Source organism: Xyrauchen texanus, chromosome 5 (genome assembly GCF_025860055.1).
Source record: "Xyrauchen texanus isolate HMW12.3.18 chromosome 5, RBS_HiC_50CHRs, whole genome shotgun sequence".
NCBI classification, from domain to species: Eukaryota; Metazoa; Chordata; class Actinopteri; order Cypriniformes; family Catostomidae; genus Xyrauchen; species Xyrauchen texanus.
Window position 1 is genome coordinate 24,224,537 of NC_068280.1, and position 15,641 is coordinate 24,240,177.

At 37.6% G+C, this 15,641-nt stretch overlaps 1 protein-coding gene and 1 long non-coding RNA gene across 9 annotated transcripts in view; one reads left to right on the forward strand and one right to left on the reverse strand.

Annotated features, from left to right (window-relative positions):
• The window catches only part of igf2bp2b (insulin-like growth factor 2 mRNA binding protein 2b), a 91,120-nt gene extending 84,214 nt beyond the window's left edge, over window positions 1-6,906 (forward strand). For all 8 annotated transcript variants that reach the window (XM_052126050.1, XM_052126057.1, XM_052126053.1 and 5 more), the window contains exons 9-12: window positions 1,558-1,632; window positions 2,032-2,163; window positions 2,302-2,415; window positions 3,501-6,906. In XM_052126050.1, the coding sequence (XP_051982010.1) occupies window positions 1,558-1,632; window positions 2,032-2,163; window positions 2,302-2,415; window positions 3,501-3,599 (420 nt within the window). In that variant the 3' untranslated portion in view covers window positions 3,600-6,906. The remainder of the gene's footprint in view (window positions 1-1,557; window positions 1,633-2,031; window positions 2,164-2,301; window positions 2,416-3,500) is intronic.
• Window positions 6,907-8,258: 1,352 nt separating this feature from the next.
• Window positions 8,259-12,558, reverse strand: LOC127643387 (uncharacterized). Its single transcript, XR_007970503.1, has 3 exons — window positions 12,401-12,558; window positions 11,328-11,369; window positions 8,259-8,666 (listed from the first exon to the last, which is right to left on the reverse strand). It is a non-coding gene; the product is annotated as an uncharacterized LOC127643387 (long non-coding RNA).
• Window positions 12,559-15,641: the final 3,083 nt, after the last annotated feature.

Genomic DNA, 15,641 nt, shown 5'->3' on the forward strand with positions numbered 1-15,641 from the left:
GCGCCGGGAGGAGGCAGACCCAACCCTTTCGTTGCTGTGTCCAGTATGTGCTTTGCGTATCTATCTGGACCGCACGCAGAGCACTAGACACTCTGAGCAGCTCTTTGTCTGCTTCGGGGGACAGCAGAAAGGGAACGCTGTCTCCAAACAGAGGCTTGCCCTTTGGGTTGTCGACGCCATTTCATTGGCTTATCACACCCAGGCCGTGCCCCCCCCCCCCCCCTTGCGGGTCCGAGCTCACTCCACTAGGGGTATTGCGTCCTCATGGGCACTGGCCAGGGGCACCTCCCTAGCAGACATCTGCAGAGCAGCAGGATGGGCAACACCTAACACTTTCTCAAGGTTTTACAATCTCCGTGTTGAGTCAGTATCGTCCCGTGTTTTCTCAGGTCCGAGCCCGTAGAACTCGGTAACACACTGACGTTCTGGCCGGGTGAATCGCTTGCGCCTAGCACCCTTTCCCTCAGCCGAGGTAAAATCGTGTGCCTCCATTCCCAGGAGACCCCATCTTCGGGTCGCTGGTTGACTCCTTCCTAGCCCTTTTGGGTCTGCAGTTCAGCGGAGGAACTCGCTGACCCAGGCCACTACGGCTACCCTGTACTGGAATAGGTGCTCCACAGGTAAGGCCTCCTGCTCGGACTCCCCCTGTGTGTAATTCCGCGGTACTGTCCCCTCACGAGTGGACCCCCGTGTCTCCCTTAGGCAGTTACAGCTGCCTCGGTCGCCGTGCTGTATGCTTCCCCCCTCTATGAGGCTGGATCTACCACCACACCAACTTTTCCACATAGGTTCTAACAGGCCATGTGATGCATTTGCCACTCTTTTCCTCCCCTGCCGGGTAGGTGTGGCCTCCGCAGGGTCTTCTCCCCCTGAAAGAAGGGCTAAGTGTAAGTGTGTAAGGGCCCTGGCTGTAGTTGCTCTGTGCGAGAAACATAGAGAGAAAAGAGGCCCAGCCAGGCTGGCCCGTTCCCAGGTTGGCGGCCATCACCTTGTTCCCCCCTCCAGGGTAACGAAAAGGATTCTGATGGCTTGAATGGGGCATTGGGGAAGGGTATGTTCAGTCTGATACAGTTGGTCGTCCTGCACGTAAGAATACCTGCTCGCTCCTGTATCAGCAGTTCACGTACACGGCTCAGCGCATGGCACTTTTATAAGTGGACCCCTAGTGTCGCTTCTCTGACACAATGTGGAGAGAGCGACAGAAGGGGAACGTCTAGGTTACGTATGTAACCTCCGTTCCCTGATGGAGGGAACGAGACGTTGTGTCTTCCCCGCCACATCGCTGAGCCGAGCCACTGTTGTGGCCGGACCATTTCCGGCTCCTCAGAAAAATCCTGAATGAACTCCCGTATTTGTGCCGCTTAAATACCCGTATGTCCGGGGGCGGGACATGCAAATACCGGCTGCCAACTTCTCATTGGCCTTTTTTCATAGATCAGAGGTGAATATCGGTGCTCGAGAGATACCCCTAGTGTCGCTTCTCTGACACAACGTCTCGTTCCCTCCATCAGGGAATGGAGGTTACATACGTAACCTAGACGTTTTCTGTCATTGCAGATCGCCCAACCAGACAGTCCTGATGACCCTGACAGGATGGTCATCATCACTGGACCTCCAGATGCTCAGTTCAAGGTAAAAGCCATTGTTCAATTATTTACGCTGGCAGCTTTAGGAATGACTTATTGTATTTTGTACGCGGTGGGAGTTAAAGGGGCAGTTCACCCAAAAATGAAAATATTCAGTCATTATTTACTCACCGACTTTGTTGCTTCAAATCTGTATGACATTTTCTTCCATGGAACACAAAAGGAAAAATGTAAAACATCTTCACACAGTTTTATTGCCATATAATGAATGTGAATAGTGACTCCGGGCTATCAAGCTTCAAAAAGGACATAAAACCGCCATGAAACCACAGTTTACATTTGCTGTGGACCAAAAAAATTATCTGATAAATCAAACCACATTGAACTATTCATTCATTCCTCATTTCTCCTTAACTCTTCTGTATATGGGTTTGTTTTACTGTAGGCACAGGGGAGGATATATGGAAGGTTAAAAGAAGAGAATTTTTTCACTGCTACAGAGGAAGTGAAGCTGGAGGCACATGTAAAAGTGCCCTCAATCGCTGCTGGGCGAGTCATTGGGAAGGGTGGCAAAACTGTACGTGAGCATTGTGTTTGTGAGCAATTATTGTACATTATGTAATAAATATTTACATTATATGACCAAAAGTATGTGTATATGGTTGTATGTAATGTATGTGAGTTTAACCTCTGACCTCCTGCTAACCACCCACAGGTCAATGAGCTACAGAATCTCACCAGTGCTGAGGTCATTGTACCACGGGACCAGACACCAGATGAGAGTGATGAGGTGTTGGTTAAGATAATTGGACATTTCTTTGCCAGTCAGGTATGATTTTTACTTTTTCCCAGGGCTGTTTACAGTTCTGATTTGAATGTATTTAAATGTTTGAATATTGTGCCAAGTTTATTGTCAGTCTTCTCATTACCAGGCAAGTTTGACAATAAACTGAAATATAGATCCTACATATATCATAGTTCTTCCATATTTAAGATGGTTATAATGGCAACAGAACCTAGATTCACATCCAACAAAAATAACTAAATAATAAAAAGTCCATACAGTGTCTTTTAAAGGCAGTGTGAGTTCATTTGGGGGATGTTCTTTAGAATTGTTAGTTTAGACCAAGATTGTATTTTAACATAAAAAAACTGCACACATCAGCTTAAAGTTGGCATAAATATGAACTATTTAAATTAAAACAATGGCATGTAGCAATAATAATTATTATTATCTAATATTTGTTATTTACAAAGTGCTTCACAAAAACAAAAACACTCAGTAAAACAACATATTCACATTATATAGTAATAAAAGCTACACACACAGTAAAACACAGCACATTAACATGGTAATAAAAGCAAATCTATACAAATTAGTTGTTACACAAGACTTAAAAACAGCAGATCTAATATCCCAGGGCAGGTTGTTCCATAGTCCTGGGGCCTTCACTACAAAATGGTCTTACACCTTTCGTTTTTGCATCTGGATCTTGGAACAGCCAAAAGTTCACGACAAGAATATCTAAAAGGTCTAACTGTTTTGTGAGGTCTTAAAAGTTCTGCTAAATAAACTGCCGCCAACCCATGTAATTAATTGTATGTAATTGAATGTTATGAAAAATGAATTGTTAACCAATTTATAGAAATTGGATTGATATGGTTAAAAATCTAGCTGCAGTATTTTGCACTGATTGTAGCCAAAAGTGCATTGATTTCAAACTGAAAACAATGCATTACAATAATAAGGCGATAAAAGCATGTATTCCTTGAAACTCAGACATGTCTAACCTTTTGACATTTTCCTTAACTGATAAAAGCAAGACTGAACTAACTTCCTGATGTGATATTAAAAATTTTAATTAGTATCAAATTAGACTCCCAGTCACCTGTTTATGGTGTGTTTATTTGCAGGCAGCCCAGCGCAAGATCAGGGAGATCGTTCAGCAGGTCAAACAGCAAGAGCGGAAACACCAGCAAATGGTGCCAGCACATCCGCAACAATCAGATTGATCACCGGCCTGCACCAGCCAGCAACAGCTGTGTAGCTTATGCGAGGACAAATCTATATGAAAGAAAGAATTAGACAGAAAAGTCTGAAAATCAGGCAGAATGAACTAGATAGTGAGACAGAGTGGGAAGCAGAGAGAGCTGAAGAGGACCAGCAGTTGAAAAAAAAAACAAAGAACTTTAAGCACAAAAACATATGGGCTTGTGGATATGAATGAACCTGAAAGATGAATAATTATATTTATCAGGTTAGAGACATCACCTAAGGCCAGCCTCTCACCAACTAATTGTTCAGACGATTTCAACCAAATAGCTGTGCACAGCACTTCTCAATACGGATTAAGCTGATTTACAAACACTTAATAAGTATTGAGGATTTATGCACTGATTCTGATGGGAGAGTGTTGGGTGGGGTGAAGGCACATAACAGGTAGATGTTATAGTGAATATAAAACTTGCAGGTGTAGTTATGCATTAGATGTGCTAATTTATTAAAAGATAATTTCTCAAATAATGTTCTGTAGTTTTATTCAGTGGTTAGATTTAGTTTGGAAATTAATTTCAGACTATTTCATGTGAGAAATCAGATATTATGTATTTTTCTTTCCAGCAGCTGAACAGTACAGCACAGTAACTAAAAGCATTAAAGTGATGTTGGGATGTAATATCATTAGATAACTAGTCCGTGTGCCTTTTTTTCCACTGCTGAGTCTGAACAATCTCTGCTTGCAGCTCTGTTCTCTCCTTTTTAATTATTTCTTATTAATTTCCTTTCCTTAAAATGTTTCCCTGTTCCACACACTACATGAGAGCATCATCTGTGTGCCAACTGAGCATAAAACCTAAGAATATAATAACAGTACAATCACAAAACATAAGAAATATCTACAATATCTTACTTTGGGAATCTAATGCTAATAGCAGGTTATTTTCACTCATGATATTACCTTCAGTATAGCCAACATACACACTTGGAAAGCAACATCTTTGAAATGCACAGTGAAAACAAAGCAGCAGAAGTGTGATCTGCAAAGTCTTTTGGCCCTTTAGTAGGCGCCCATGGGAGCACAAAGTAGGTTTCCCTGACACTCATAAATGTGTATGATGCAAATGCATTCTGCAAACATCTACTTGCTGTGTGGCAAATAGGCATTATTACATTTTGAGGTAATTTGCTAAGATGGAAAACCATGATCTGCTCTTTAACAGCTCTGTGAATCAGCCCACAGTTTCTCCTGCAAGTACATTTTTGCTCTGGTGATGTCTACATAGACAGAGAAGACAGAAATATTTATAAAGGCTTGTGAATTTTTTTCCTTCTCCTAAATTCAGGTGAGGACAAAAGAGCAAAGCAGAGGCAAATGTGAAGGTTTTGTTTTTTTTGTTTTTTTGAAAGAAATTTCCCTATTTTGCTGTGCATTGTTATTCAATCGAAATGTTAACCATGGATAAAGACAAAACAAAGTGCAGTTTAAGAAAACATTGATTTATTTACTGATAATTGAAAAGTGTGGATATTTCTTGACTGATCATATGCAAACAGCAAGTATTGGAGTGCTGTACATGCAGTCAAAACACAGAGAGGGAAACTATGATATTGACCGACTGGTACAACAATTAGTGAGGCATTAAACTTGTAGATTGTGTGCATAGGTCGAAAATATGACCTTTGTGTGAACCAGGACAATATAACGTTCTACCTCAAGAACATGGTACCTCACTCCAATCTTTTTTCCCTTTTGCATATTTTGTATACCTTGTAAAGCTCTCGATTTAGAGCATTTTTTAAAATGTTTCCACATAAAAGAACTAGTACAAGCCACCAACACGAATGCTTGTTCTTGGGAGGGAGGCTTTCGACCCCTGGATCAAAAACTGATATTTGCTTTATGGACTGTTTGGCCCAGATTAACTCTTAAATTTAGATTAATACAATTTACTCTTGGGCAACTGAGCATATGGGTAGACAATACTAATAGTAATAGTTTTTCTTGCAGTGTTTATGTTTGTACTTGAATGTCTTGGTTGTTCAGATGTAGTCTAGGAATATAGCTTTATCCAACTATACATCGTTCTTCATCCTTTATAGGGTGATCTAAAAATAGGATTATATCTTTATATTACTCTGATACAAATGCTCGCCAGTTTTATCTGTGTTTTGGCCAATGGAGGTCAAATGAGATGGCCTCTAACATGTCAGTTTTAAATTGTTATTAACACCATGTTTGTGTGAGGTTTTAGTATAGGGATAATTTCCTGCAGTTTACTGCTGAATGTTAGCATAATAAGATTAGACATGGTTTTATGTCAGTTGTCCTTTTGACTGTGATATTTGTTGTTCTGTAGTAAACTTTTGCTGTCAAACCGGAGAGATGTCCAGCTGTCACGAAACCATCTTTTATTATGTCAATTACAATGACATTGTATCACATGTACATGAAACTTAATCTTTGACCTTCACTTCTGCAGCTGTCTCTGCATCCATTTCTCCTCAAGTTCAATCTTTTTCAAAATGTCTTGAAATTAAACCACTTGAAATTATAATGAATGCTATCTGGTGTTGGAAGTGGTATTCCTTTCATGCTGATTTTATTTTTATTATTTTTTTTTTTTCATATCAAATCATAATGACAACAAGTGTTATGTAAATGCTTGGTTAAAAAAAACTGATTTCTGATCTGGGCAAAAGGTAAAGTGTAATCCATTGGTATGCCTTTAGGACCAGGTGAATTAGGTACAATTTGACTGTGAGAGAAGACTCGTGAATATACTTTTCTATTTTTATGTTTTCTAAGAGTAAGAGTAAGATTTTCACTTATCAAATTTGTTTGTATTACATGGTTTATCAAAAATGGACCTGAAAGAGTCTAAATCTCAAAGAAAAACTTATAATTCAATATACAGGTATACACAACACAAATTAGGTTATATCTAAACAGTTTGGTATAATACAAGTTGGGCTGTTGATTTAACATGTTAATTTAGTGTGCTAAATTATATTCAAAATAACACGTTAAAAATGTATTTAAGCCTCCTGTCCCATAAATAAATCCATAAATAAAAGTATGTATTTTCCTAGTATCGGACCAACTCAAGCTTGAAGTACATGTAACTTTGTGGTTGTATAGGGGTATTTCACACAAAAAAATACCTTCTCTAATTTTATACTCACCCTCATATCCCAGATTTCTTTCTTTTGAAATTATTCTGACTTTCTTTCTTCAGCTGAACAAAACAAAGATTTTATGAAGAATAATTCAGCTCTGTATATCCTCACAATGCAATGTTGAAGCTCAAAAAAAGCAAATAAAGGCAGAATAAAAGTAATCCATAAGACTCCAGTTGTTAAATTGCCAAAAACAAAAGAAAAAGGATGTGAAATTGGAGATTGATGAAAAAAGGACTTAAATATTGATATTGAGTTTAAGAAGTTCTGAAAAAAAAAAAAAAATTGTAATAGTAATTTTTCATGTTATTTATGACCTGATTTTACATTGTGATAAGTCGATGCCACTTTAGTGAATAAAAGTACCAATTTCTTTCCATAAGACAGAATCTGTACATTATTCGAAAGTTATGGCCACTGGTGTATATGTATTGTCCTATTGCGTATTTCTATAAATACATTATTTTCTTTTTATTTTTATATTCTCTCTCTCTCTCATCTGTCTTGTGCATGATGGGATGGGCAAGGAGGAGGCGAGAACCGGCTTGACAATATAAATCATAGTTTAATGGAAAACTTAAAAGACAACACAAATACACATGACGGACATGTCCGCTAACAAACTCTCTCTCCCGCACGGCCCTCTGCAGTCAGCCTTTAAACCTCACGGAGGCATAATTAGCCTAATACGGGACCGGGTGTGTAGGATCACGACCCGGCCCCGCCCTCCGCCATGCCACATTCCTCCCTTGTTCTCTCAGGCTGGGGAGCCCCCGGCCTGACGTACATCCCCACCTTTCCCTGGGGGAGGGCGCGCCTTCCCCAGCAAACAGGGGACGTCCCCCGGACGTTGTGAACGTCTACTTAGGTCCGCATTTGGTCCGGTTCATAACGTTCGCTGGGGGACGTTCCGAGGACGTCCGCATTTGGTCCGGTTTATAACGTTCGCGGGGGGACGTTCCGTGGACGTCCGCATTTGGTCCGGTTTTAATGTTCGCGGGGGTACATTCCAAGAACGTCCGCATTTGGTCCGGTTTATAACGTTTGCCGGGGGACGTTCCGTGGACGTCCGCATTTGGTCCGGTTTATAACGTTCGCTGGAGGGCATTCCAAGGACGCCCAATTACGTAGTCATTTGAGCAATAATAGTAATAATAGCAATAGTAGTAATGTTTTTTTTTTTTTGCATTTTGACATTACTATGGTTTTAATGCATTAAACCACAGTAATATAAGGGAAAACATGTCTATTTGTGGAAATGGTTTTACCAATTAAAAAAAAATAAGTTATATGTAACAAATCATGGTTTAGAAACTACTCAATATTCTGTAAAACATGGCCTTAATATTGATCCTTTATTGATTGTATTACAATGATCCAACTAAACCTGATTTCACTATTTAAAATGAATAAAAAGATATGATACAATGCAATTGTTTTAATTAAATAATTTCCACCACCATTACTATATGACTTAATTAGGGTCAATTTAATGTGTTGCATAATCTAAATCACAATGCACACAAAATCAGGCAATAGTGCACCACCATTGTGCAGTTATAGATTAACTGATTAAAACAATGACAATACAAATTAAGAACAATGTTAATGTGTTTTTTTTAATTCAGAATTTTTGCAAATTTCCATCAATGAAGTACTATAAAATAAATAATTGTTGCATATCCACACAAACACATTCAATCAAGAAAAAACAAACTTGAATGTACAACTATAGCCCAAATAGAAAACGTTTATTATTGCTAAGGGTTCAAAATGTAAGCAAAGCGAATGAAAACAGAAATGCAGAATGACAGGTCCTGAATCAGATGCAAGCAATGACTTCCAAACAGCAAGTGCAGGAGAGGCGACCAAAAAGGATGGGAACAAGTCCAATGCTGAAATTGCTGGAAAAGAAAAATGAAAAAGATACAGGTAAGACATGCATCCTCATGTAAACTTCGGCAATTTCACATTCTACACCCATCGTTTCAATTGACAAACTGTTGGTCAGGCTGCAAAGTAAGGTATTTTTTGTCCCAAAATAAAAATTATAATATGAATAACAGTTTCATGCATAATGGATGGGTGGAAATACATGATTCTCATTTAAAAAAAAAAATCTGAATAATCTGAGCCCAAATATTTTATATATATATATAAAAACAGGAATACAAGCTTGATAAAAAAATAAATAAATGTGACTGTTCATTTGAAACATTTTGTAAAAGGTATAAACTACAAAAAGAATATTGTCACTACAGACAAAAATTGTTCTGCGTACTGCCTACTTTTTTTTTTTTTTAAGAACTGCGATTCTACAAGACTGTATAAGATAAGTAACATTTACAAAAACAATTCATCACAACTTTCTGACTTATTTCAGAAGCATCATACAGTACTACATTCTCTTGAATAAATAATTCAATAACAAAAACATTTTTTAACAGTCACTTGTCACAATGTAGTAACGAAACAATGTAATTGATAATTTTTTTTTTACATTATTTTAAGCGCCAAGTTTCTATCAAGAGCTGATTGATGATTTCTATGATAATTTGAACTATTGGATCATCACAGAAATAATGATACTATGAGATTGAAAATACTGAATGCCGTTTCATGACAACTCTCTCCGGGGCAGATTTGAATGTTGCGATATGATTTTGTCAATGGTTTAATAGACAGACGAAATGGAAAAAGATTGCGTGGGTGTTTGAATCGAGATCACAGTACGAGATGAAAAGTGTTCAAAAACAACTTATGCCCACACTGAAAACATTTTTAAAAGTTTTACATTTAATAAATCTACAAACAACAAATAAAACAAGCAGCTCTATGCACTTTTTAAAGCAAGATTAATTTCCTTCCTTATAATGACCGTCGTCAATAGCAACACATTACCAGCACATCCATGTATCATGCACTCTCATTTCATTCAAATACAACTTGCCGTCTTGACTCTTGCGTCTCCGTTTTTGATTGTATTGAAAATGAAATCAAAGATGATTTATTATTTAGAGTTTGATAATATTGTTGTGATCATCTTGTCTGGATGAGTTTTGTACGCTGTACAAAGTGGATTTAAAAGGTAACGTTAAGACTTAAAACATTAATCTCAATTCAATATGTCCCTGTAACTTAATTATGTGGTAAAAAAAATAGATATAATAAGTGTTCTATAAATATATAAAGTTGCATTATTATCTCTTAAATGTCACTCTTAATTGAACGTGTTCGTTCGTCTTTGGCTGAAAGTCACTTCACGTTTATTTCAAGTGAGTGAGATAAAATATTTCATAGTAACATTTTGTGCCCAATTTTTTCCCAGATGTAGTTTTGGTATTGGGGTCAAAGTTAACTTGCCTTGTGTTCGCTATACAACAGAGAGTGATGGTCACACAAGACGATCGGCAGATTTGAAATGTTTCCTCCTATCACAGCGACTTTTTGGTGCATGTTCTGCAGACAGGGTGACCATCCTCGATTAAGTTTCCCTCAGGACTTTTGTAAAACCCAAAATATGACCACACCTCAAGATTTGGTCCTCTTAAAATGTTGAAAAATCTCCCGATCACGCTCACTGCCTTCCGCCATTCCTTCTCGAATAAAAAAATAAACAACTGTGTCAGACTGTGGACATGATTTATAGTGAGTTATTATAATCGCGATAATCAAACACGGTTTTAACGATAATTAAATTTTAAACGATAATACTAACCATCAGTACATTTTATCGTGGTTTATAGTGAAACCGGTAATCGTCCCATCCCTAGCCCCATATGTGTAAAACAGGGTTTGACATTAACTTTTTTGCTCACCAGCCACTGTGGCTAGTGGTTTTCCAAACTTACTAGCCACTCAGCATTTTCACTGGCCACAATTTATACCATGGGGGAATAACTACCATATAGATATTTTTAATAGCATCTCATAATTTGGCTGCTGGTATATTAGGCTACTGTCACTTTAAGACTGATGCACGGATTAATTATACTGTGTTGTATAGCCAATATACTTTGTGCACTTTGGGTGTGAGCACAAAATCTGCAGGAATGAGTAAAATTTTGCTCAATACGCGCAATCCCTCGCCAGAATTCAAGCCCTGTACCACCAACAATATTAATCCGGAGCAAATTAAATGAGTGAGTAAAGGGTTGGTGTGTCATCTCGCGGTCGGAGAGATTAAAGAGCGAGAACACACAGCTGGTATCGTTTGTATCTATTCTGCGAGAGAGTTTCAGATATTTCAGTATCAATATGTATCGAAAAATCAATATTACTGCCAACACTAGATTGCACTTAGTTTTATTATTACAGATGCCTTTTTAAAACACTACAATTGAAAAATGTAAGGTATATAAAATTCAACCTGCCAAAGCGGCTGTTAATGTCAAGCCCTGGTGTTAAAACAAATGCTAAGATTTTTAATAAATTCATGTTTCGTATTGAACACCCCATTTCCATTTGTTTCACACAGATACATAATACCCTTGCAGCCCTAATATGTTATTAAAATAGTAAGAAAGCAAACGTTTCAGGTAGTGGTGTCATTTGAATTTGCTTACCTAAAGCATCCTCCTCCAGGAAGTAAACTATGACACCAGGGACTGGAACACAGAAACAAATTAGATTAATAGGCATTAATTGTTAGGTTAAGTGTAAATGCTCTCTTGTACCACAATCCTCCATTATTATTACGATAGTCATCTGTGGGTTTACAAAAGGTTGAGTCTGGAATAAAAGCAACAAACTTCCCTTTAATAGGGAAAGAAGAAGAAGAAAAAAAAACACTAGCACTGATGAATTGTCACAATTAAAATTCAGCCAAACCAAAAGCTATGTCCTGACCTATAGCTTTGACTAAGAGAGGGGATAAAATACATTTGAATACACAAATTTGAATGCACCTCGCGAGAGATACTTATAACTGACATAACGGAATTAACGTTTGTTGGTGAAAGACAGTGGTGGATATAGACGAGCTCCTATTGATTTTCGTATTTTTTTCATAAATTGCGTGTATTTTTTAGTTAATTCTTAGATAAGTTAGTTGATTCGTTTAGATTTCATCATAGGTTAAGTTATAGTTATCATATATAGTATTTATATTAGTTATAGTGTACAGTTTGATAATTAGATAGGTAGCTTAATTGACGTTAGTTAAGTTGTGTGTATATATGCTGTTCATACGTGTTTGTGAATAGGATTAATTAGTTTATACGAGGTTTATAGCTATAAGTTACTTATTTGTTTGATTTTTCATATCGTATTCGCGTTCATATCATAGGTAACGTTACATTAGTTATCATATTTTAGTGGATTTTAGCTTTCACAGTACGTCGCAGGTCCATTACACCACTTTCTTCGCGAAACCAGTGGACATAAAGTTACATTTGAGGTAAGTAACTTAGATGTATTAATATATATTAACCGTACATACATATAAGATACGCTGCGTGAAGTGCGCGAGATACGGTTACAGCTAGCGCGAGCGATGTGCACACGATCATGCATCCTTAGCTAGTGACGAATAACTTTAATCTGTCAAAAGATTAACGTTATTGTATAGAAGAAAAACAAAGTTACTGTAGTCACGATTAAACACATTTTAACGTTCAAATTAGGCAAAACATTTTACCCGCAGTCTTCCAGCGACTCGTCTGCCTGCCGTGATGTGTGCATAACATAGGCGGATATGGCCCTACAACTTCCTGTTCATCACATGGGTTTACTGGCGGGCAGTCACTTATTTCCAGGAGTTTCAGTCACTGATCTATATATATAAATCAGTTATATATATAGATCAGTGGTTTCAGTACAGCGTAAAAGTGTGACGTGGTAGTGTAGGCGTTCTCCTAATTCAAAATTTGCATAGGTCACCGATCATGCGCACTAAAGGTGAATGATGATGATAACCCACATCGCTAACGGTTGAATTATTTTCCTTTTTTGCCGCTAATAGAAACTGATGTTGAAATGTAATATGTCAGTTTGGCAAAGTAGATTAATCCAAAATCACACGCTAAAATATGTAAATATTAATGTACCAATAGTATCAATGTAAACAATCTGAAGCCCGCGATGAAAATATGAAACGGCCGCGGAAAGAAGGCACTATAATGCGCATGTGCGCTGACCTGAAATTTGTTTTATGTCATGGCCACGCCCCTTGTGCGTCGCTGTACTGAAACCCCTGTACATTAGTGAATGCCTTTACTGGCGGGCAGCACACTAAATGCATGCCGCCACCTATTGTACTGGAGTTTAATTAAAATTAGAGTTATTTCTATCTTGTAAACTGTTTTACAGTCTATGGTGCAAACACACTGGAAAGTAATGATTCAAGTGGACCTTAAAAACAATAACCACTGCAAGTAGCTTTTGGGCCAAATCAGAATAATAATTCACCTCCCGTGTTTGTAGAAAGACGTGGATTCATGAACTTATTCCTAAGGTCACAGCTGTAGACTGTGCAGACCATTGATTTAGTCTGAATTTATGTATAAATAATGCATATCTTTTTGGAATTATCTTTAAATCTGTATAGCTTACATTATACATTAAAATTAATTACATTTAAATGTATATTTAAATATAACTTTTAAACACTGAAAAATCAAACTATGAACAATTTACAAATTGTTTACCTGAGAACAAAACCATGTGTTATGACTAAGTTTTTTATGCCATACATCACAAAAAATAACAATTAAATTTGATATAAACAATATTAAGTATTATGATGTTAAAAACAGCCAACAGTGTGGCTACATCTTTTAATTTATCTTGTTTGAAATAGTTATGTATGTGTATATATATATATATATATATATATATATATATATATATATATATATATATATATATATATATATATATATATATGTGTGTGTATTTATTTAATTGTTTATTTCTGTTTTCTCAGCCTTTGTACTTCTGGCCAGTATGTCCTCCAAAAAGGTAAGTTCAGTACCAATCAAGTTATATGGTTGATAGTTTAAGGGAAAAACAGATTAAATCTGGAAATGTACTGATAAATGTAATTTATTGAATTACTGGCAGAGACACCAGTACAGTAGATGGATGACATCAATAAAGCGTAAGAGGCAGTACAATAAAATCTGGGCTAGAGTGTCAAGGGCACAAAAGGCAGCAGCCAACAAGGAAACAATCAGTGCAATTGAGACGGCCAGCATTGCTGATAGTGACAGTCACAACCAGCTCTTTGAGGAGGAAAATTTTAGCATGTTTATAGATCCAGCCCTGTCAAGTTCTGATAGCGAACAAGATACAACTACTCTCAAGGAAGAACTTTCAAAATGGGCATGCAAGTTTCAAGTTAAACATAATGCTGTGGATGCTCTCTTAAACATCCTCAAAATACATGGGCATGCAGAACTCCCCTATACTGCAAGGACACTCTTTGCAAATGAGAAGCATTATGAACTTACTACCAAAGATGCTGTTGAGAGTGTACAGTTCAATGTGGCAGATCAGCTCTCAAAGCATCTGAGCAGATATCCTGCAGCTGTGACAGACCATCTGCAGTCACTGGACCTCTCCTTAAATGTTGATGGGCTACCAATATTTAAAAGCTCAAACTTGTCCCTCTGGCCAGTTCTTTGTTCTATTAATTTGTCACCAGCATGTATTTTCCCCCTCTGCCTCATCACTGCTGCATCCAAACCTAAAACACAAGACTTTATTAGTGACACAGTTCAGGAATTGGCAGAACTAATGCAGAATGGTCTGACCTGGGAAGGCAAACATTTAAACATCCAACTGAGATGCGTTACCTGCGATGCTCCTGCCAAAGCCATGGTCAAGTGTGTCAAGCAGTTCTCGGGCTACTATGGGTGTGACAGATGCACCCAGAAGGGATCCTGGGATGGTCGGATGACGTATCCAGATGTTGACAATCTGACCTTGAGGACAGAACAATCATTCAGGGAGTGTTGGCAACCAGAACACCATCACGAGGAGAAGATTTCGCCTTTCTCTGTCCTCCCAATCAACATGATCAAATCATTCCCCATCGATTACATGCACCAGAGCTGCCTTGGGGTCATGAAAAAGTTGCTGCTATTGTGGACAAGAGGTAGATCCGAGTACCGCATGTCATCAGGGGACGTGGCCCGTGTAAGCAATAGGCTGGTGACACTGAAGAAAACAATTCCTGACTGCTTTGCCAGAAAGCCAAGGGGGTTGCAAGAAATTGAGCGTTGGAAAGCAACCGAATTCAGACAGTTTGCATTATACACAGGGAAGATAGTTCTGAAGGGAGCACTACAAGGACAACTGTATGAACACTTCTTGTGTTTTAGCACTGCTCTGTGCATCTTAGTGAGTCCAGAAAAGGCACTTGAGAGGAGGGCATTCATGTTGGAAGATCGTGGAATCAGAATTGTTGTGTCTATCCTTCATACTTTGTAGACTGTTGAAAGATGTACATAGTTATTTATTAGTTTCATTTAAAGACACAGAGCATTACAACCAAATCATCAAATATGTCACAAGACTCAAGCCTTTCTGTAGAAGAACATTTTAACTACAAAAATGAAATGAGAATGTCTAGAACTTAAGAAAATAAGGTGGATCAAAATGGAACAAATGGAACAAATGGATCTGATACAAAACAGCCATTATCATAATTTATTCATGAGGTTAGAGCATGTCCTATGGATCAATTCATAACTAATTATAAAAATTTCAACAAATTATATTTTAACTTTTCTGTTTAATACAGGATTATTCGCGCTATGTTGTGCTTCATTTTATTGAGCACAATGAAGTTGAGGTGGCTCCATCCAGCTGGTTGGAGTTAAATAATGAGGTAAGACGAAGTCCATATATATAAACATAAATGTTAAATATTAAAC